Source organism: Hypanus sabinus, chromosome 19, assembly GCF_030144855.1.
Source record: "Hypanus sabinus isolate sHypSab1 chromosome 19, sHypSab1.hap1, whole genome shotgun sequence".
Taxonomy (NCBI): domain Eukaryota; kingdom Metazoa; phylum Chordata; class Chondrichthyes; order Myliobatiformes; family Dasyatidae; genus Hypanus; species Hypanus sabinus.
Window position 1 is genome coordinate 58497043 of NC_082724.1, and position 23327 is coordinate 58520369.

A 23327-nucleotide genomic window follows, 5' to 3' on the forward strand; every position below is an offset into this window, starting at 1 on the left:
TGGACCATCAAGAATGCCTACCATGCTATTCCATGCTCTCATTTCGGGAAGTCTGATCACCTGGCTGTACATCTGCTCCCTGAGTATAGGCAGAGACTGAAAACTGCAGCAGCAGTAGTGAGGACCAAGAAGGTTTGGACAAGGGAAGCACAGGAGCGCTTACAGGCTGCTTTGAATTGGTGGGCTGGACTGTATGCAGAGATTTATCTTGGAACCTGGATGAGTATGCTGGAGTTGTTACAGACTTCATTAAAACCTATGTGGATGAGTGTGTGCCTACAAAGACTTGTTCCCAAACCAAAAGCCATGGATGAACCAGGAGGTACATTGTCTGCCGAAGGCTAGATCTGTGGCATTCAAGTCTGGCGACCTAGCCCTGTACCCTAAAACCAGGTATGATTTGTAGAGGGCTATTTCAAGGGTGAAGAGACAATTTCAAATGAGGTTGGAGGAGACATCGGATGTATAACAACTCTGGCAGGGTTTGCAAGACATTACTTCCTACAAAGCGAAACCCAATAGCATGAATGACAGTGATGCTTCACTACCAGATTTCACTCAATGCCTTCTATATCCACTTTGAAAGGGAGAATATAACTACAGCTGTGAAGATCTCTTCACCTGGTGACCCTGTGATCTCTGTCTCAGAGGCCGATGTTAGACTGTCTTTAAAGAGGCAGAGGTCCTGATGGAGTACCTGGTAAGGCTCTGGAAACCTGTGTCAACCAACCGGTGGGAGTATTCAAGGACACTTTCAACCTCTCACTGCTACAGGGGGAAGTTCCCACTTGCTTCAAAAAGTTAACAATTATACCAGTGCTTAAGAAGAATAATGTGAGTTGCCTTAATATACAATGGCCATTGTCGGAGTATATTAAGGCAGAGTGGGTTGGCTTCAGCGAGAACAGGCAAAAGCGAGGTTTTAATGGGGTACAACAGCGCAAGCGTGTGAAAGTTGGTCTCTGAGGCAGCGGGAGAATTTAAATAACGAGCAGAGGCTGAGTATGAACTTCACTCCAGGTGAGGTAAGGCTGGGTAAACTCCTTTAATTAATCTAATTAGCTTAGGAGTAGGTAATGGAGGCAGCAGTTAGGGCAGTTGAGTGCTCCGTTTGCAGTATGTGGGAAGTCAGGGCGAGCACAGCTGTCCCTGATGACTACACCTGTGAAAGGTGCATCCAGCTGCAGCTCCTGACAAACCATGTTAGGGAACTGGGGCTGGAGCTGGATGAACTTTGGATCATTCAGGAGGCAGAGGCAGAAATAGACAGGAGTTTCAGAGAGATAGTCACCCCTAGGAGTCAGGAGACAAGTAGTTGGGTGACTGTCAGGAGAGGGAAGAGAATTAGACAGAATGAGCAGAGCACCCCTGTGGCCGTTCCCATCAATAATAAGTATACCGTTTTGGATACTGTTGGTGGGGATGACCTACCAGGGACAAGTTGCAGTGGTTGCGTCTCTAGCACCGAGACTGGACCCTCAGCTCAGAAGGGAAGGAGGGAAATGAGGAGAGCAGTAGTGATAGGGGATTCAATAGTTAGGGGGACAGATAGGAGGTTCTATGGAAGAGATAGAGAATCCTGGATGGTCTGTTGCCTCCCTCGTGCCAGGGTCCGTGATATCTCGGATCCAGTTCTCAGTATTCTCAAGAGAGAGGGTGAGCAGCCAGATGTTGTGGTCCATGTAGGGATCAATGACATGGTTAAGAAAAGTGAAGATGTCCTGAAAGGTGAGTTTAGGGAGCTAGGTGCCAAGTTAAAGGACTGGACCTCCAGGATAGCAGTCTCAGGATTGCTACCAGTGCCACATGCAGCTGGGTTTAGAAATAGTAAGATAGTGCAGATCAACACATGGCTGAAGACATGGTGCAGGATGGAGGGCTTCAGATTTATAGATAATTGGGCAGTTTTCCAGGGAAGATGGGACCTGTTCCAGTGGGACAGTTTACATCTGAACTGGAGGGGGACAAATATTCTTGCAGATAGGTTTGCTAGAGAGGCTCCAGTGGATTTAAACTAGATATGAGGTGGGAGGGGAACCAGAGTGTAGGAACAGAATTATGGGAGAAGGAAGAAAAAGAAGACAGTAAAGTTCTTTGTACTGTTAGAGATAAACAGAGAGGAAGAGGTGGAGAATTGCTTAAATGCATTTATTTTAATGCTAGGAGCATTGTAAGAAAGGTGGATGAGCTTAAAGCATGGATTGATACCTGGAAATATGATGTTATAGCCATTCGTGAAACATGGTTGCAGGAGGGGTGTGATTGGCAACTAAATATTCCTGGATTTTGTTGCTTCAGGTGTGATAGAATCAGAGGGACAAGAGGGGGAGGTGTTGCATTGCTTGTCAGAGGAAATATTACAGCGGTGCTCTGGCAGGATAGATTAGAGGGCTCGTCTAGGGAGGCTATTTGGGTGGAATTGAGGAATGGGAAAGGTGTAGTAACACTTATAGGGGTGTATTATAGACCACCTAATGGGGAACGAGAATTGGAGGAGCAAATTCGTAGGGAGATAGCAGATATTTGTAGTAAACACAAGGTTGTGATTGTGGGAGATTTTAATTTTCCACACATAGACTGGGAAGCCCATACTGTAAAAGGGATGGATGGTTTGGAGTTTGTGAAATTTGTGCAGGATAGTTTTTTGCAGCAATACATACAGGTACCAACTAGAGAAGGGGAAGTGTTGGATCTTCTGTTAGGGAATGAAATAGTTCAGGTGACGTAGGTATGTGTTGGGGAGCACTTTGGGTCCAGTGACCACAATGCCATTAGTTTCAATATAATTAGGGAGAAGGATAGGACTGGACCCAGGGTTGAGATTTTTGATTGGAGAAAGGCTAACTTTGAGGAGATGCAAAAGGATTTAGAAGGAATGGATTGGGACAATTTGTTTTATGAGAAGAATGTAATAGAGAAATGGAAGTCATTTAAAGGTGAAATTTTGAGGATACAGAAACTTTATGTTCCTGTTAGATTGAAAGGAAATGTTAAAAGTTTGAGAGAGCCATGGTTTTCAAGGGATATTGGAAACTTGGTTAGGAAAAAGTGAGATATCTACAATAAATATAGGCAGCATGGAGTAAATGAGGTGCTCGAGGAATATAAAGAATGTAAAAAGAATTTTAAGAAAGAAATTAGAAAAGCCAAAAGAAGATATGAGGTTGCTTTGGCAAGTAAGGTGAAAATAAATCCAAAGGGTTTCTACAGTTATATTAATAGCAAAAGGATAGTGAGGGATAAAATTGGTCCCTTAGAGAATCAGAGTGGACAGCTATGTGTGGAGCCAAAAGAGATGGAGGAGATTTTAAACAATTTCTTTTCTTTGGTATTCACTAAGGAGAAGGATATTGAATTGTGTAAGGTAAGGGAAACAAGTTGGGAAGTTATGGAAACTATGATGATTAAAGAGGAGTAAGTACTGGCACTTTTAAGGAATATAAAAGTGGATAAATCTCTGGATCCTGACAGGACATTCCCTAGGACCTTGAGGGAGGTTAGTGTAGAAATAGCAGGGACTCTGACAGAGATATTTCAAATGTCATTAGAAACAGGGATGGTGCTGGAGGATTGGCATATTGCTCATTTGATTCCATTGTTTAAAAAGTGTTCTAAGAGTAAACCTAGCAATTATAGGCCTGTCAGTTTGATGTCAGTGGTGGATAAATTAATGGAAAATATTCTTAGAGATGGTATATATAATTATCTGGATAGGCAAGGTCTGATCAGGAACAGTCAACATGGATTTGTGTGTGGAAGGTCATGTTTGACAAATCTTATTGAATTTTTTGAAGAGGTTACGAGGAAAGTTGACAAGGGTAAAGCAGTGGATGTTATCTATGTGGACTTCAGTAAGGCCTTTGACAAGGTTCCACACAGAAGGTTAGTTAGGAAGGTTCAATCGTTAGGTATTAATATTGAAGTAGTAAAATGGATTCAACAATGGCTAGATGGGAGATGCCAGAGAGTAGTGGTGGATAACTGTTTGTCAGGTTGGAGGCCGGTGACTAGTGGTGTGCCTCAGGGATCTGTACTGGGTCCAATGTTGTTTGTCATATACATTAATGATCTGGATGTTGGGGTGATAAATTGGATTAGTAAGTATGCAGATGATACTAAGGTAGGTGGCGTCGTGGATAATGAAGTAGGTTTTCAAAGTTTGCAGAGAGATTTAGGCCAGTTAGAAGAGTGGGCTGAATGATGGCAGATGGAGTTTAATGCTGATAAGTGTAAGGTGCTAAATTTTGGTAGGAATAATCCAAATAGGACATACCTGGTAAATGGTAGGGCATTGAAAAATGCAGTAGAACAGAGTAATCTAGGAATAATGGTGCATAGTTCCCTGAAGGTGGAATCTCATGTGGATAGGGTGGTGAAGAAAGCTTTTGGTATGTTGGCCTTTACAAATCAGAGCATTGAGTATAGGAGTTGGAATGTAATGTTAAAATTGTAAGGCCGAATTTGGAGTATTGTGTACAGTTCTGGTCACCAAATTATAGGAAAGATGTCAACAAAATAGTGAGAGTACAGAGGAGATTTACTAGAATGTTACCTGGGTTTCAGCACCTAAGTTACAGGGAAAGTTTGAACAAGTTAGGTCTTTATTCTTTGGAGCGTAGAAGGTTGAGGGGGGAATTTGATAGAGATATTTAAAATTATGAGGGGGATAGATAGAGTTGACGTGGATAGGCTTTTTCCATTGAGAGTAGGAGAGATTCAAACAAGAGGACATGAGTTGAGACTTAGGGGGAAAAAGTTTAAGGGTAACATGATGGGGAACTTCTTTACTCAGAGAGTGGTAGCTGTGTGGAATGAGCTTCCAGTAGAAGTGGTAGAGGCAGGTTCGGTATTGCCATTTAACGCAAAATTAGATAGGCATTGGATAGGCAGGAAAGGAATGGAGGGTTATGGGCTGTATGCAGGTCAGTGGGATTAGGTAAGAGTAAGCATTCGGCATGGGCTAGAAGGGCCAAGATGGCCTGTTTCCATGCTGTAATTGTTATATGGTTATATGGTTAATGACTATCGCCCAGTAGCACTCACATTGACAGTGATGAAATGCTTTGAGAGGTTGGTCATGACTAGACTGAACTCCTTCTTCAGCAAGAACCTGGACCCATTGCAATTTGCCTATTGCCACAATAGGTCAACAGCAGATGCAATCTCAATAGCTTTTCACATGGCTTTCGACCACCTTGACAACATGAACACCTACATCAGGATGTTGTTCATCGACTATAGCTCAGCACTTAATACCATCATTCCCACAATCCTGATTGAGAAGTTACAGAACTTGGGCCTTTGTACTTCCCTCTGTAATTGGATTTTCGACTTCCTAGATGGAAGTACAATCTGTGTGGATTGGTGATAACATCTCCTCCTCGATGATAATCAACACTGATGCACCTCAGGGATGTGTGCTTAACCCACAGCTCTACTCTCTCTATACCCATGACTGTGTGACTAGGCATAGCTCAAATACCATCTACAAATTTGCTGATGATACAACCATTGTTAATAGAATCTCAGATGGAGATGAGAGGGTGTGCAGGAGTGAGATATGCCAACTAGTGGAGTGGTGTCGCAGCAACAACCTGGCACTCAACCTCAGTAAGACAAAAGAGCTGATTGGGGACTTCAGGAAGGGTAAGATGAAGAAATGCATACCAATCCTCATAGAGGGATCAGAGAGAATGAGCAGTTTCAAGTTCCTGGGTGTCAAGATCTCTGAGGACCTAATCTGATCACAACATAATGATGGAACTATAAAGAAGGCAAGACAACAACTATATTTCATTAGGAGTTTGAAGAGATTTGGTATGTCAACAAATACACTCAAAAACTTTTATAGATGTACAGTGGAGAGCATTCTGACAGGTTGTATCACTGTCTGGTATGGTTGGGGGGCTACTGCACAGGACCGCAAGAAGTTGCAGAGGGTTGTAAATTTAGTCAGCTCCATCTTGGGTACTAGCCTACAAAGTACCCAGGACATCTTCAAGGAGTGGTGTCTCAGAAAGGCAGCATCCATAATTAAGGACCTGCAGCACCCAGGGCATGCCCCTTTCTCACTGTTACTATCAGACAGGAGGTACAGAAGCCTGAAGGCACACACTCAGTGATTCAAAATCAGCTTCTTCCCCTCTGCCATCCGATTCCTAAATGGACTTTGATTCCTTGGACACTACTTCACTTGTTTTTTGCATGATGTTTAATCTATTCAATATATGTATACTGTAATTTATTTATTATTATTATTTTACTTTTTTTTTCTTCTATATTGAACTGCTGCTGCTAAGTTAACAAATTTCACGACACATGCCAGGGATAATAAACTCGATTCTGATTCTGATTCAGAGCCCTACCTAATTACAGTGAGATGCGTTTTCCACTTAGTCAAGTCTTACTAAGACCAACTGACTCCCACTTGCTTGATGCATCTGCAAGGTAACTTTCTGTAATACTGTACCAATATTTCTTTCTCTATTTCTTCCAGTGGGGATGACCTCATCTTTTTCCATGGCTTTTGCCCATTCACTTAGACTCAGAGAACACAGAAAGAGGCCCTTCAGCCCAATTCATCTATGCTGCCCAAGATGTCCCATCTGCCTGTGTCTGGCCCAAATAATTCTTATCCATGTACCTGTCCAAATATTTTTAAGTAGTGCTATTGCACTGCTTGATGCATCTTGTTTCATACACCCACAACCCTCTGCATGAAGGATTGCCTCAGGTCCCTTTTTAATCTTTCCTTAAACCTATGTCCTCCAGTTGTTGATTCCACTTCTCTGGGTAAAAGACTCTCAGCATTGACGCTATTCATGTCCTTCATGATTTTATACACTTGATAAGGTCATACCTCAGTCTTCTCTGCTCCTAGCTTGCCCAACCTCTCTCTATAACAAAGGCCCTGAAATCCTGGCAACATTTTCATAAATCTTTGTTGTACTCTTTCCAGCTTAATGATGCCTTTCCTACAACAAAGTAACCAAAACTGTACAAAATACTTTGAGGCAGCCTCAACTGTGTCCTGTAAAACTGCAACGTGATGTCCCAACTCCTCCACTCAGTGTCCTGAATGATGAAGGTTGGCCTTCTTCATTATACTGTCTACCTGCTTCCTCAGGTCCCTTCCATTCATTGTGAATCTCATACCCTGGTTTGACTTCCCAAAATATAATACTTCACACTTAACTCAACTGAATGCTCATTTGCCAATTGTTGACACATTTATTCAGCTGATCAAGATACCCCTGTAAGTTTTGATAACCATCTTCACTGTCTAATACCAACTATTTTAGTGTCAACTAGAAACTCATCAACTGTCTCTTGTATATTATCATTATTTACATGTAATAATATTATAACATTATATACTGTATATTATTATATATAATTAACAAAAAAAAGAATGCCCAAGGCTCAACACTAGTCCTGTCCGAGGAACTTCTTGCCATGATCCTCTGCTTTCTACCATTAAGCCAATTTTATATACACTCAGCTAGCTCTCCCTGTGTCCCATGCAACCCAGTTTTCCAGACTAAACTTCCATAAGGGACCTTGTCAAAGGCCTGGCTAAATTCCATACATTTTCATGTCCTCCCATAGGGCCTGTTCTGTTCTATGTTTACTATGCTGCCATCATCTATCCTTTTGACTACCTCTTCAAAAACAGATTTGTAAAACACTTAACCTGTTTATATCTCCCAGAAGCCTCTTAGCACCATCTCACAACTATTTATTAAACCTACAAACTGTCACACAAATCGTCGGCCTTCCAGACAAAACATGATCCCACTTGCTGTCTTTGGTCCAGTAATGCATGCCCAGTCCATATCAGTATGTAATCCCAAAACCATGCTGTTATAGACAATAGACAATAGACAATAGGTGCAGAAGTAGACCATTTGGCCCCTCGAGTCTGCACCGCCATTCTGAGATCATGGCTGATCATTCACTATCAATACACAGTCCCTGCCTTGTCCCCATATCCCTTGATTCTCCTATCCATCAGATATCTATCTAGCTCCTTTTTGAAAGCATCCAGAGAATTGGCCTCCACCGTCTTCCAAGGCAGTGCATTCCACACCTCCACAACTCTCTGGGAGAAGAAGCTCTTCCTCAACTCTGTTTTAAATAACTGACCTCTTATTCTTAATCCATGCCCTCTGGTACTGGACTCTCCCAACATCTGGAACATATTTCCTGCCTCAATCCTATCAAATCCTTTAATTATCTTAAACGTTTCAATCAGATCCCCTCTCAATCTCCTCAATTCCAGCGTGTACAAGCCCAATCTCTCCAATCTCTCTGCGTAAGACAGCCCTGCCATCCCAGGAATCAACCTAGTGAATCTACGCTGCACTTCCTCAATTGCCAGAATGTCCTTCCTTAAACCTGGAGACCAAAACTGGACACAATATTCCAGGTGTGGTCTCACCAGGGCCCTGTACAAATGCAAAAGGACATCCTTGCTCTTGTACTCAATTCCCCTTGTAATAAAGGCCAACATTCCATTTGCCCTCTTCACTGCCTGTTGCACTTGCTCATTCACCTTCATTGACTGGTGAACTAGGACTCCTAGGTCTCTTTGCATTTGCTGTTGTTTAATAACTTTTTCTGTAGCATCTTCTAAAAGTCCAAAAATACATAACATCCACTGTTTTTACTGTTATTTGTTTTACAGTTACACTCAAAAAACAATTCCAACTGGATTAGCTGGTTTACAGTTCTGTTTGCATTCCCTCCTTCTGAAACAGCTTCCAGTCAAATATTGTGTGATATCACACAGAGTCACCCTCAGTCTGAAATTCATCTCATTGGTCCATCTGAGCAGGTGTGGAGCTGAGCAGTTGTAGAGAAACCCAAAACTGGCACTTGGCTGAGATTGGGTTCAATGATAGTGGAGGATTGCGATGGTGGAATTATAACCGTTACCAAAATTATACCTGAGTCAATGCCCATGGTGCCAAAAACATTGCAGTTTCTACCCAGATACAGGAATTGTACTCAAAGGTAGAGAGAAAAATAGAATCATACAGGGAGTATGAAAGACAAAAGACAGCTGGAGAAAGGGGCTGAAAATGAAATTTAATGCAGACAAGTGTAAAGTTGTTGCACTTTGGCAAGACATACAAGGGAAGGACTTACATGGTGAGGGGTGGGGCATTGAGGAGCTCGGTAGAACAGAGGGATCTGAGAATACAGATCCATAAATCCTTGAAAGTGGCAGCACAGGTAGATAGAGGGTTTTCGGCACATTGGCCTTCATAAATCAGGGCACTGAGTACAGGAAATGGGATGTTATGTTGAAGTTGTATAAGATGTTGATGAGGCCTAATGTCAAGTATTTTGTGCAGTTCTGGTCACCTACCTACAGGAAAGATATCAAAATTGAAAGATTACAGAGAAAATTTACAAGGATGTTGCCAGGACGATAGGGAAAGGTTGAATAGGTTTGGACTTTATTCCGTGGAGCATAAGAGAAGAAGAGGAGATTTGCTAGAGATATTCAAAAGGTTATATGTAAGAGTAAATATAAACAGGCTTTTTTTTCCAGAGATTGGGTGAGATTAGATCTAGGTTAAGGATGAAAAGTGGAATATTTAAGGGGACCATGAGTGAGGGCTTCTTCACTCAGAGGATGGTGAGAGTGTGGAACAATCTGCCAGCACAAGTGGTAGATGCGGATTCATTTCAATATTTAAGAGAAGTATATGGGAGCAGTATTGATATCTTTAGTTATTTTATGTTCAAACATAAACCTGATCAAAATATGTTTTTTATTTCAGAAAAAGTGTGGACACATCTGCCAGATTGAGTCCGTGGCAGGTATTGATCAACCGATAGGAGGGTAAACCTTGGTGACCTCCTTCTCAGTGATCTACCTGTGAAAGTGCTTGCATCCAGTCCAGCAGTAATGGACACCTGTTGGAGACAAAGTTCCACTTTGCACCAAAGAGTGTGTGTGAACACAAAGTACTCTGCAGATGCTGGCGTCAAAGCAACACGCACAACACACTGGAGGAACTCAGCAGGTCGGACAGCATCTGTGGAAACGAGCAGTCAACATTTCGGGCCGAGACCCTTTGTCAGGAGTGTGTGTGTGAGTGTGCGCATGATCGTGAACCAAGAACTGTGTGAGAGAGAAAAGGGGAGAAAATGACAGAGAGAGAGGGATAGACCATAAGTGAGAGAGTCTCCCTTATTCAAGAAAAGGAGTATGGATAGCCCAGGAATATGGATAAGACAGTGAGTCTTACTTCAGTGGTTGTTAAGTTGATGGAGAAGATCCTGAGAGGCAGGTTTTATGAACATTTGGAGAGGCATAACATGATTAGGAATAGTCAGCATAGCTTTGTCAAGGGCAGATCATGCCTTACGATCCTGATTGGATTTTTTGAGGATGTGACTAAGCACATCGATGAAGGAAGAGCAGTAGATATAGTGTATATGGATTTCGGCAAGGCATTTGATAAGGTGCCCCATGCCAGGCTTATTGAGAAAGTAATGAGGCATGGGATCCAAGGGGACATTGCTTTGTGGATCCAGAACTGGCTTGCCCACAGAAGGCAAAGAGTGGTTGTAGACTGGTCATATTCTCCATGGAGGCCGGTGACCACTGGTGTGCCTCAGGGATCTGTTCTGGGACTCCTACTCTTCATGAGTTTTATAAATGACCTGGATGAGGAAGTGGAGAGATGGGTTAGTAAATTTGCTGGTGACACAAAGGTTGGGGGTGTTGTGGATAGTGTGAAGGGCTGTCAGAAGTTACAGCGGGACATTGGGCTGAGAAGTGGCAGATGGAGTTCAACTCAGATAAGTGTGAGGTGGTTCATTTTGTCTATCAAATATGATGGAAGAATATAGCATTAATGATGAGACCCTTGGCAGTGTCGAGGATCAGAGGGATCTTGGCGTCGGAGTCTATCGGACGTTCAAAGTAGCTGCACAGGCTGACTCTGTGGTTAAGAAGGCCTACTGTGTAGTGGCCTTCATCAATCGTGGAATTGAGTTTGGGAGCCGAGAGGTAATGTTGCAGCTATATAGGACCCTGCTCAGACCCCACTTGCAGTACTGTGCTCAGTTCTGGTCGCCTCACTACAGGAAGAAAGGGTGCCGAGGAGACTTACAAGGATGTTGCCTGGATTGGGGAGCATGCCTTATGAAAATAGATTGAGTGAACTTGGCCTTTTCTCCTTGGAGTGACAGAGGATGAGAGGTGACCTGATACTGGTATACAAGATAATGAGAGGCATTGATCTTGTGGATAGTCAGAGGCTTTTCCCTAGGGCTGAACCGGCTAGCATAAGAGGGCATAGTTTTAAAGTGCTTGGAAGTAGGAACAGAGGAGATGTCAGGGGTAAGTTTTTTATGCAGAGTGGAATGGGCTGCCGGTGGCATTGGTGGAGGCGGGAGTGATAGTGTCTTTTAAGAGTCTCTTGGTGGCTACATGGAGCTTAGTAAAATAGAGGGCTATGGGTAAAGCCTAGGTTGTTCTAAGGTAGGGACATGTTCAGCACAGTTTTGTGGGCTGAGGGGCCTGTATTGTGCTGAATGTTTTCTATGTTTCTATGTTTCTATGTCTGACAGAGAGATTGTGCACAGTTTTGAGAGAGAGTGAGATAAACTGGAAAACAAACAAGAAAATAAACAGGAAGAGGAAGAGAGCAATTTAGCTTGACAATTAGATTACTCAGAGGCAGAGTTAAAGAGACCACCAGAGATGGACAGGTTCAGAGGTAGCAAGATACAATCAGAGGAGGCAGAGAGAGAAGAAGATATAAAAGAGTCTAGAGAATAAACTAAAATGGAGTGAGAAGCAAGCAGGCAGGGAAAGGGAGAGAAGTAGAGTGTGAGAGAAGTAGGAAAGGGAGGTGTAGAGTGTGGAGGCAATCGCCAAAGACTGAGACAGAGACAGACATAGAGTAAGAAAGAGAATGTAACGGTGATAGAGAGAAGGGGAGAGAGACAGACAGACAGATCGAGAGACAGTGGGGGAGAGAGAGAGACATTTTCAGCAAGTGTTTGCAAGTTTAAACTCCTACCTGTTTATTCATCAGGATATAGATGAGTGGGTTGTAGAGAGATGAACTTTTGGCAAAAAATGCTGGTATGGTCATGAAAATTGGACCAAAATCACTGCCCTGATTGGTGAAAATGTAGGCAGCTACTCCAGCATACGGCAGCCAACACACGAGGAAGGCAATCACCATTATGATCACCATGCGGGTGACTTCCCTCTCAGCTCTCTGTGTGGACTCTGACTCCTGCTGCTGGGCTGCAGCCTGTATAGAAGAAAGAACATCAGAGAAGTGACAGTCAGTACTTGTCTCAATAGTTACATCACCCGCTCTGGGGATCCACCAGAGCCCCAATTTCGGCACTGAACACCTTCAAAGCTCAGGCAGTTGGTCCTAGCCCAGTAATTATGGTCTGGTTCTACCTTCACAGAGGTCTTGAGCTCAAATCCAATAGGTCAAGTGCAGGAAGTGAGCTCAATAAAAGAACCACACAAGTTATCAGAGTCATAAATGTCTTTTTGTGTAGAGCCTCCAGACTTACACCACGAGTGTGATGGCTATTGTCTGCAGTGTTGAAGACAGATCACTGCTGACAATGAAGGGAATTCACTCAGGCAGAAGGAGATCAGAAACCTACCTCTTTGACCGTGCAGACCAGACGACCATAACAGAAGAATATAACAGTCAGTGGGAGAATGAAATGGACGGTAAACATATAGATGACAAAGGACTCATTATTCACTTCAGGCTTCAGAGTATAGTAATCAACCCCACACGAACACTGCATTCCCTCTGGGATATATCTGAAACAGAGAAGGCTCCAGGTCACAAGGATTTTAATTCAGATAACTGCAAGGAGTTGCATTTGGATTGTGAAATCCAGGTAGGGCTTTCACAATGAACAACAGGCAGTGTTGTACAGCAGAGGGGCCTTGGAATTCAGCTGTATGGTTCATTGAATGTAGAGACAGTGAAAAAGGTTTCTGGCATGTTGGTCTTCATCATTCAGGGCATCGGATATAGAAGTTTGGAGGTCACAGGAGAGGCTGCACAAGTGAGTACTACATTCAGTTATACAGAACTGCTATAAAATATGTTATTAAACCGGAAGAGAAGATATAGAAGGATGTTGTCAGGACTTGAGAGACTGAATTATTGGAAGAGGTTGGACAGGCTAGGGCCTTATTCATTGAAATATAAGAGATGGGCAGGTGATCTTATAGACGTGTATAAAAATCATGAGGTACATTGACTGGGTCAATGCACTCAGTCTTCTTGCCAAGGTTGCAGAATCAAGAACGTGTGAGAGGGGAATGATTGAAAGGGGATCTGAGGAGCAATCCTTTTACACAGAGCCTGTTACGTGTGTGGCCTGAGACACCAGATGACGTGGCTGAGGCAGGTGTAATAACAACTTTTGAAATGTAGTTGGACAAGTAGATGGATTGAAAATGTTGAGAAGATTATGGAGCAAATGCTGTAGAATGGGAGTAGCTTGGACAGGCACCTTGGTTGTGATGGATCATTTGGGCCAGATTTCATGCTGTCTGATTCTACAACTCTATGGCCCTACTGGAAAGAAATGCCAAGTATTTACATGGAGCTTTATGTAAGCTCAAAAATTCCTCAATAATATGTTCACTGGTGTCATGTGCTAGCTTTGATCATCAGTTTGCCCATGAAAAACTACTGCAAACATTAGTAAGGTCATAACCAGCAGGTCTGCACTCTTAAGGCTGGCTGAGGAATATATATTAGCTCAGACACAGGTGAAAACTTCTCACAAGTCATGACATGGATATTGTCCTCAAAAGCAAAAGAGGCTTTCCGTTGAATTCTTCTAATACTGGGTGTCCAACTGACTCAGTACTGGCATGCCCACCAAGTGGGTCCATGAAGAGACTACCCTCAGGAAAGGAGGAGCTCATAGTGCTTCAATGGCCAGTTCCTTAGCTCAGGTGCAGACTGTGTGAAGTGTACACCTTTTCCATGTGTCTATCTGGCTTACCCCCCATGGTTCTCAGATCTCCACTCACATCCTAAGGACATGTTGGTTGGTTAATTGCTTGTTGTGATTACTTCTGGTGTAGGTAAACAGCAAGTGATTGGGTCTCAGCCCAAAACGTCGACAGTGCTACTCCCTATAGATGCTGCCTGGCCTGCTGCGTTCCACCAGCATTTTGTGTGTGTTGCTTGAATTTCCAGCATCTGCAGATTTCCTAGTGTTTGATTTAAAAGGGTATTGGATGGGCATGTGTTAGGAAGAATAAGATGCAGGAATTCAGCAAAATAAGAAGAGGGAATGGGACATTAGTGTTCTCTGTGAGTTGGTATGGAGCCAATGGACAAAATGGCCTCCAATGTCATAATAAGTATGTAGATCTGTTGAGGTCTACAGTAAGTCACTACTAAGTTACTTTACAACTATTCATTCAAACCAAACAATTCTGGTGTGAGCATTTAAGAGCAATCAGATGCACATGAAATGTTGAGCTTTCTGGGAGGGCTATCCAGTGAAGTGGGAACAAAATTGGAGGCAGAGTATGATACATGTACTACCTGGACCATCCAAGGAGCGGGGGACCAGCACACGAGAGGGCCATGATCCACGTGAAAGCGACACCAATGATGGCATGTTGGCTGCCAAACCGGAAGTTGCTCATTGGTTTACAAACAACCACATAACGTTCAATGGCAAGCACCACAAGGCACCAAAGAGCGACTTCACCTGTTGGACAGAACCAGAGATTAAAGGTAGTCAATTCGTGCATCTGGAACAAAACACAAATTAACTCTGCCGGCAAACCCACAACCAAAAAGTTACAAAACCCTGTGTCAACACCACTTCCAAACCAGACAGCTGTGTCCAACAAACTCCATAACCTTACACTCAAAATTCTACCTCCAAGCTCAAACACAATACCTCATCCAACAAGCAAAATGACAATATCACCTCCAACAAATTAATGTTCCTCCTTCAACACGAAGATCACATTCACAATCTACAAGCCAGCATTAGCGGCAACAAAACAAAAAATCCGCCAGCCACAGGAACAACAATGTCTCCATGAACAACCTCAAAGGCCACATCAACTCCAACAGTCAGATATCAACAGGTACACTGATATCACAATGGCAACAGAGACCGACAAAACTCCACAACAAAAATCAACCGTACTCACTGTAAATGTGAGAAAGAACTTGGTGAGTACAATTGGAGGTCCCCACCATCAGAAACTAGGATACTATAACTAGGAAAAATCAAACAAAGACTCAGGTCCTGTTTTCACAGAGGATAGAGGTAACCTTTGCAAACATTGAACAGTGTAGGATGTAGCAAGTGGTGGATCTAAACAACACTAATAATATTGAAAATACTAATACTTAACTTCTCAGTCAATGCAGGATTCAGCCAATGCAGGAGAAACAGATGTAGAATTGACTCGACAGAGGATTTGCACCATGCAGGATGTATTCCACTCAGCACTTACACCATGCAGAGTTTACATGGTGCAATACCCTGTGGGATTTCTACCACACAGGATTTACACAGAATATAGAACATTCAGTACAGGCCCTTCAACCCACAATGCTGTGCCAGCCTTTTAACTTACTCGAAGATCAATCTAACCCGTCCCTCCTACATAGCCCTCCATTTTTCTGTCATCTAAGTGCCTACCTAAGCGTCTCTTAAATGTGTGCCCCCTGATCTGTTCCTGAGTGTCTCTGTTGCTGCTGGGGACTCTATAGAATATCCACTAAAGTGGTTGTTCCCTTTCTTTTTCTGACTCCCACCAACACTGACTCAATAAACAATCCCTCCATGATGACCTCCCTTTCAATTACACCATGCAGAATTTACACACAGTGAGATAGATAGTTTACACTGTGCAGAAGTTACACAATGCAGGGTTCACACCACACATAGTTCACACCATGCAGGGTTCACACCTCACAGGGTTTACACACTCCACACAGAGTTCACACCACACAGAGTTCACATCACACATGGTTCACACCACACAGATTTCAAACCACACAGGATTAACACCACATAGAGTTCACATCACACAGAGTTCAAACCACACAGAGTTCACATCACGCAGGGTTCACACATTCCACACAGAGTTCACACCACACAGGGTTAACAGTACATAGGGTTTAGAATGGACAGGGTTTACACTGGATAGGTTTAGACCAGGTAGGCATATGGCATGCACTGTCCAGTAAGGCAGGGTTTGCATCATGCAGGGCTTACACTGTGCAGCATGAGAACCAGACAGGGTTTCAACTGGGCAGGTTCACACCATACAGGGTTTACACTGGGCAGTGTTCATACCACACAGGGTTTACAATGGATTTATGGATTTACACGAGGGAGCTCATAAGACCGTATGACATGCGAGCAGAATTGGCCATTTTGACCCATCAAATCTGCTTCACCATTTCATCGTGGTTATCTATTTTCCTTCTCAGCCACAATCTCCAGCCTTCTCCCTGTACCCCTTCATGCCCTGACCAGTCAAGACTCTGTCAGCCTCTGCCTTAAATACAACCAACGATTTGGCCTCCACAGCTACCAAAAAGGATAATTCTCTAAATGATGACCCAATCCAGGAAGGGTTTACACCGGGATGCCTGTGTGTTGCCTTATGCTATTCATGTACTAGTACGTACAGCTTATAATGAATTATTTAAGCAAACAAAGAATTGTTAAACATAAATTATGTATTATATCATTCAATTATAAATGGAATATTAAATATACTGCACTCCTTCTTGCTTAGCTATGAACTCCTACTGAAAATAGAATGCATCTCCAACTCTCTCACAGTATATTCACAGTAATCTAACCATTACATAAATCTACACAGATATCCACAGCATAGTAATTTTTTTATTTTCACATTCAGGCCTAATGATGTAATCAGCCTGGAGGATTTCTTGGTTCTGGGACCTGTGAAACAATCTCAGGCTCTGGGGCCTCTTTCGTGGTGGTGGTAGGATTTGAATTTTGAACTGTAGGAAGTCGTTCTGACAGCTCTGGCCTCCTATCTTTTCTAGCAATTGACTATGCTCTTCTCAACTGATGGATGTGTCATCTCCAGATAACATCAACACAAACTCCACTGTGTAGGAGAGTGGTACAATTCTGTCCTTAATTTTTCCAACTACCCACTTTTGATCATTTCACTCTAGTGGTGCTGGAAAGTTTGTGAACCCTGTAGAATTTTTTCTTTTTCTGCATATGATCTAAAATGTGATCCAATCTTCACCTAAGTCCTAAACTAGATAAAGAGAACAAAAAAAAATTACTTATGTATTGGAAAAAATGATCCAATATTGCACTTATTTGTTGGAAAAAGCATGTGAACCTCTGCAGGTGTTCCACTCAATGAGATGAGATTGGAGGAGTGGGTTGTAGAGGTGCCCTATCTTCTAAAAAAGACACACTAAGTCAGGATACTGACAGAGTCTGCTCTTTTAGAAAAATATCTGTTTGTGTGCACTATGCCTCAATCAAAACAACAGTCAGAGGACCTTAGAAGAAGAATTGTAGAGATGCATGAAGCTGGAAAGGCTACAAATGTGTTCATCAGCCCACAGTAAGAGAAATTGTCTACAAATGGAGGAAACTTAGTACTGTTGCTACTTTACCTAGGTGTGGGCATCCTGGAAAGATCACAGCAAGAGCACAATGTGCAATGCTGAAGGAGGTGAAAAAGAACCCAAGGGTAACAGCAGTACAAGGGTAGAAGTCTCTAGAACTTCCTAAAGTTCATGTGTCCACTGTAAGAAAAGTTGTTGTACAAGAATAATCTTCATGGAAGAACACCACAGAGGAAACCACTGAAAAAATGCTGTATGTCTCAAGTTTGCAAAAGACCACCTGGATGTTCCATAATGCTTGTGGGACAATGTTCTGTGGACATATGAGACAAAAGTTGAAATTTTTGGCAGAATTGCACACCACTATTTTTGGAGCCAACACCAAAACCTCATCTCAACTGTGAAGCATGGTAGAAGGAGCATCATGGTTTGGGGCTGCTTTGCTGCCTCAGGACCTGGACAGCTTGCAATTGTTGAGGAAACAATGAATTCAAAATTGTATCAAAACATTTTTCAGGAGAACATCAGGGTAGCAGACCATTACCTGAAGCTTAATAGAAGTTGAATTACACAATAAGACAATGACCTGAAAGCCAAGAGTAAATCAACAACAGAATGGTTTAAAAAGAAGAAAATTTGTGTTTTGTAATGACTGAGTCAAACTCCTGACCTTAATCCCATAGAATTTTTGTGAAAGGACCTGAAGCAAGCATTTCAAGTAAGGAAATCCTCCAATGTCCCAGAGTTGAAAGAGTTTGTAAGGAGAAATGGCTTAAAATTTCTCCAAGCCAATGTGCAGGACAGTGGAAATGTTCAGTTGAAGTTATTGCTATACAAAGGAGTCACACCAGTTACTGAAAGCAAAGGTTCACATACTTCTTGCCACAAATACATGTAATATTGGATCATGTTCTCAATAAATAAATAAATAAATAAATATACAAAAAAAATATATATATATATATAATTATGTATATTTGTGTTTTTGAGCTATTTATTTAATTAGATTCTCGTTATGTAGTTTTAGGACACACAAAGATCTGATCACATTTTAAGTCCTATTTATGTAGAAATAGAGAAAATTCTACAGGGTCACAAACTTTCTAGCATCACCATAGGACTGCTTGTCCAGAACTGAAATATTGAACCTCCTTCTTTGAGGAGCCTTCAAATTGTCTCAGCAATTTGTCCTTCTGAGATTTGATTTGAGGAGATCCAAGTATGAATGCAAAGAACAATCCAAGAACAACATATTGGTTGTGGAGTGTGCTGCATTGCAGTATGCAAGGAGGAAATTGGTAAGCTCTGACTCAGTGTCAGTGTAGTGTGTTTTACTGACATTACTCATAGTGCATTCTTTACACTCTGGACAGTCTTTGCACCAAGCCATTTGCAGCTGGGTTCAAAGTTAAGCTTAAAGTATATTTTTTAACCAAGTATGTGTACTTTATACAACCTTGAGATTCATCTTTTTACAGGCAGTACAGAACAAAGAAAACCCAAAATAACCCATCTAAAAAAGGCCACCAAGCACCCAATGTGCAGAGAAATCAAAACACAAATCCTGCAAACAATAAAGTAACCATAAACTGAAAATACACTGAAGTTCATGAAACTGAGTCCACAGACACAAAGCCAGGCATCTTGACAGCTAATGTTCCCCCTCAGGTGTATGCACACACAGGAATTTAAACTATTCACTAAAGCTTGTGTCCCTCTACCTCACTGGCATGTTAAGTAGATTGTATGATTGTACATAATCATATTTCCTTTTCTAGTTTCTGATGCAAACGGTGTTGACAACGTGGAGTTTGCAATGATCCGTCTGTGGATTTTAGAACTAGCTTATTTACACTGTCTTTATTGAAGAAATTATTCAGTGTGCACATATGGTTGTCACTGGGCAAAAACTGCACAGTACAAGATTTTTACAAACACTGGTCATTACAAATTAGAGGGACCATTGACTGTAGCTGATTCAGGAACCCATCTGTTGCAGTTGACAGCCTCTGTTCTGTGCAGAGATGAGTAAAACTCACAGAATAGCGAGCTGAATCAGCTTGTCCCTTGTCTCTGGTCCTGACACCCTGGCCTCTTCAATCTGGCCCAGAGCTGAAATCGTCCAAACCTCAGATCACTCCTTGCTCTTAGACCCATGCTCTGCTGCTTCAATATGCTCTTAGCCTCGCTGCCTCAATTTGGCCCATCACTTAAATTGACCTCAGCTCTTTCCTTGCTCTCCTGCCCAGGTTCTGCCTTGACCCTGCCTCACCTTGGCTCTGCCGCATCGAATCGTCTCCAAGTCTGCTCCAGCAATAGCCAAACATTGGCTCATTCCTCTCTCAGTTTCACCTATCTCCCCTTCCCTCACCTTTTAACTCTACTCCTTATCTTTTTCTCTCCAGTTTTATTGAAGGGTCTTGGCCCGAAACATCGACTACACTCTTTTCCAACTCAGCAGCCTGGCCTGCTGAGTTAGTCCAGCATTTTGTGTGTGTTGTTTGGATTTTGAGTATCTGCAGATTTTCTCTTGTTTGTATTAATAAAGTAGTTAGTTGTTTGTTTTGTTTTTCACTGGCTTCACCAGCACCATATTAAGTCGGAAGTTTCAAGATGGCGCTGATGAAATATGTCTTACAGTGCAGATGTAATATGTCTTATTCCATTCATTTTCAGGAGTGACTGAAACTCATCTGCCACAATCTGTGGTCCATTGGTGCTGACTAAGTGTCTGGAACATCAGCTTCTCAACACATCAACAGTGTGCGAGGCTATAGTGGGGGTTATTGGGAACACTTCTGGCCACTTTGTAGCTCCATCCACTACTACCAAGAAATTTGTGCCCATGACTGGTCTGGCAAAATCCTCTGCCAGGCCATTCCCAGGGATTACGGTGTGCTGCTGTAGGCATCTTTTGGATGTGTTGGCATCCCAAACAGTGTATGGCAAGCTGCTCAACCTGCTGATCGATCCCAAGCCAGTGAAAGCTTCGAGCCAACACTTTAGCTCTTAGCTTGGATGGTATAAGAACTCTTAATTCCCACATAAAGCAACCTTTGTCAAGGGCAAATTCACATGGTGCTGGTATAAATGGGGTGATCATGGAGATCATGGAGTTTCCTCCCTAGCAGCACTATGGGTGAACCTACACCTCAGGGACTGCAGCGGTTCAAGAAGGCAGCTCATCACCACCTTCTCAAGAGCAACTTGGGATGGGCAATGATAGCTTAGCTGGCAACACCCACATCCCGTAAACGAACAAATTAAAAAATGTGATTGCTGCTGGACATTTCAGCCGTTTTGAGTCAACATGTAGACCTGAGTTTTTTTCCTGGTTTCCCTTTGGATCATGACTGCCATTATAGGGAGACTTTTAATTTGCATTACTGAGGATGCGTCAAGAGGAGTATCCTCTTCTGTAAATATTTCAGGTATTTTTCAGGAAGTTCACCACAGATCCTGACAGACACATTCTTCTTGGCTACTGAGACCATTGGTGTTGCCCATGGGCTCCATTTACCCTTGGAAAGAACTCCTTCAGCCTTCTTGTAATCTAGCTCTTTGGCTACATTATTTCAGATGGTATAAGTAACCAGATGGGCTTTGTAAAACTTGGGCATGGCATTTTCATTTTACACTATTTTATCTTTGATATGTTTGAGTTTTCCAGTGCCATCCCTGATCACTGTTGTGGGCATCGTCCACTACCTTTCTTAATTCTCTTTCAGTTGACCCTATTGCAGGGGATGTGGCATGCATCTAGTCGATGGATTTCCAGTCAAGTTCTAGTTGTCTCAGCCACCCATGACCTCACTATGTTGGTCTGCCTGTTTTTACCACATAGTAGCCCAATGTGGCTAGCTGGCTGGTATATGACATTGTTACAAATATCATTCCCACCAGAGTTATCTTTTCTCCAGTATAAGTTCTTAGTTGGATATCTGCAGGGTTTAGTTCAGTATCTTTGAAATGACATTCAAGTTCATTTTCTGGAATGACTGAAACAGCTGAGCCAGTGTCCAATTTCATTTTAATTAATTTTCCATTCACTTCCGGTGTAAGCCATACTGCTTGTCTATTGTTAGCTTTGACATTGTAAATCTCAAGGCTACGCAGACCAGTGTCACTCTCAACATTACTAGTTTTTCATCAACAGCATGATGATTGGAGCTTGTTTTGAAACTGAAACTTGGCTTTTTAACTTTTTCTCTTCCCTGTGCAGTCCATTTATTTTTGCTTGCCTGACAAGCTCTTTGTATGTGTTCTACTTTGTTGCATTTTCTGTAAGTTTCATCTTTAAATCTGCATTGGTCTGGTGTATGTGAGCCCCTGCCACAACAGTAACACAATTTGTTTGGCCAGGCAGCCTTCTGTTTTGTTCATGTTCACTTTCATTCCTGACTACAGCTCAATTACATCTCTTCCTGCTGTTTCCATTGATGTAGGTATTTCAACTGCTCTTTTAAATGTAAGTTGTCCTTCAGTTAGGAGCCATTTTTGAATGCTTTCTTGTAAGATTCCACAAATTAAGTGATCTGTCAGTGCATCATTAAGCTCATCACTAAACTGACAATGCTCAGACAATTTCTTCAATTCAGCCACATGTTTAGAAATGGACTCCTCTACCTTTTGATTCCACTTATGAAACCTAAATCATTTTGTAAGTAGCAATGATTTTGGTCTAAATATTCCTGCATTATATCACGATATCAGTAAAAACTCATTTCAGTTGGTGTGTTGGAGCAGTTAAACTTCTAAATAAACTGTATGCCTTTAAACCACATGTACTCAGCAAAATTGTCACTTACTTCTCATTGGCTATTTCATTTGGTTCAAAATACTGCTCATTCAGTATGCATATTCCAGTTACCTCTTGTGAAATTGAACACATCTATCATTCCAATTCCGATGTAGAATATAGAACATAGAAATCTATGTTCTGCTCTGCTAAGCTCTGCTCTGCTTTTTTGAAAATTCTAACATCTCACCGTGCTTTTTTTGAAATTCAAACCTCTTGTTGCCCTTCTTGGAATCATTTAAAAATACCTTGTCACCACTATTATGTTTTGGAACTCCAAAACATGAAACTAATTGAAAGCAAAAGCAAGGAGTTGGGAGTGCAAGTCTTAGTTTCAGTTTTACTTTAAGTGAGGTGTGCACATATGATGTGGTGGTGTGATGACGTATGACTTAGCCGATTAGGAGAATGGGCAGAGAAGTGACAGATGGAATACAGTGTTGGAAGCTTTGGTTGAAGGAATGAAAGCATAGACTATTTCCTAAACCATGAGAAAATTCAAAAATCTAAGGAGCAAAGGGACTTGTGCAGGATTCCCAAAAGGTTAACTTGTAGGTTGAGTTGGTGGTGAGGAAGGAAAATGCAATATTAGTATTTATTTCTAGAAGACTAGAATATAAAAGCAAGGAATTAATGCTAAGGCATTATAAGGTACTGGTGAGGCCTCACTTGGAGTACTGGGCCCCTTATCTAAGAAAGGATGTATTGACATTGGAGAGGGTTCAGAGGAGGTTCATGAAAATGATTCCAGGATTGAAAGGCATTTGAGGATCATATGAGGAGCATTTAATGGACGTGGGCCTGTACTTGCTGAAATTTAGAAGAATGAGGGGAAATCTAATTAAAACCTATCAAATGTTGAAATGCCTAGATGGAGTGGATGTGGACAGGGTGTT

The 23327-nt window shown here is 42.1% G+C and overlaps 1 protein-coding gene across 1 annotated transcript in view; it reads right to left on the minus strand.

Annotated features, from left to right (window-relative positions):
* Positions 1 to 23327, minus strand: part of LOC132377955 (rhodopsin) — a 38644-nt gene that overhangs the window by 9564 nt on the left and 5753 nt on the right. The window contains exons 2-4 of the mRNA XM_059944490.1: positions 14583 to 14751; positions 12661 to 12826; positions 12048 to 12287 (exon numbers count right to left, since the gene is read on the minus strand). Coding sequence (XP_059800473.1) covers positions 12048 to 12287; positions 12661 to 12826; positions 14583 to 14751 — 575 coding nt within the window. The remainder of the gene's footprint in view (positions 1 to 12047; positions 12288 to 12660; positions 12827 to 14582; positions 14752 to 23327) is intronic.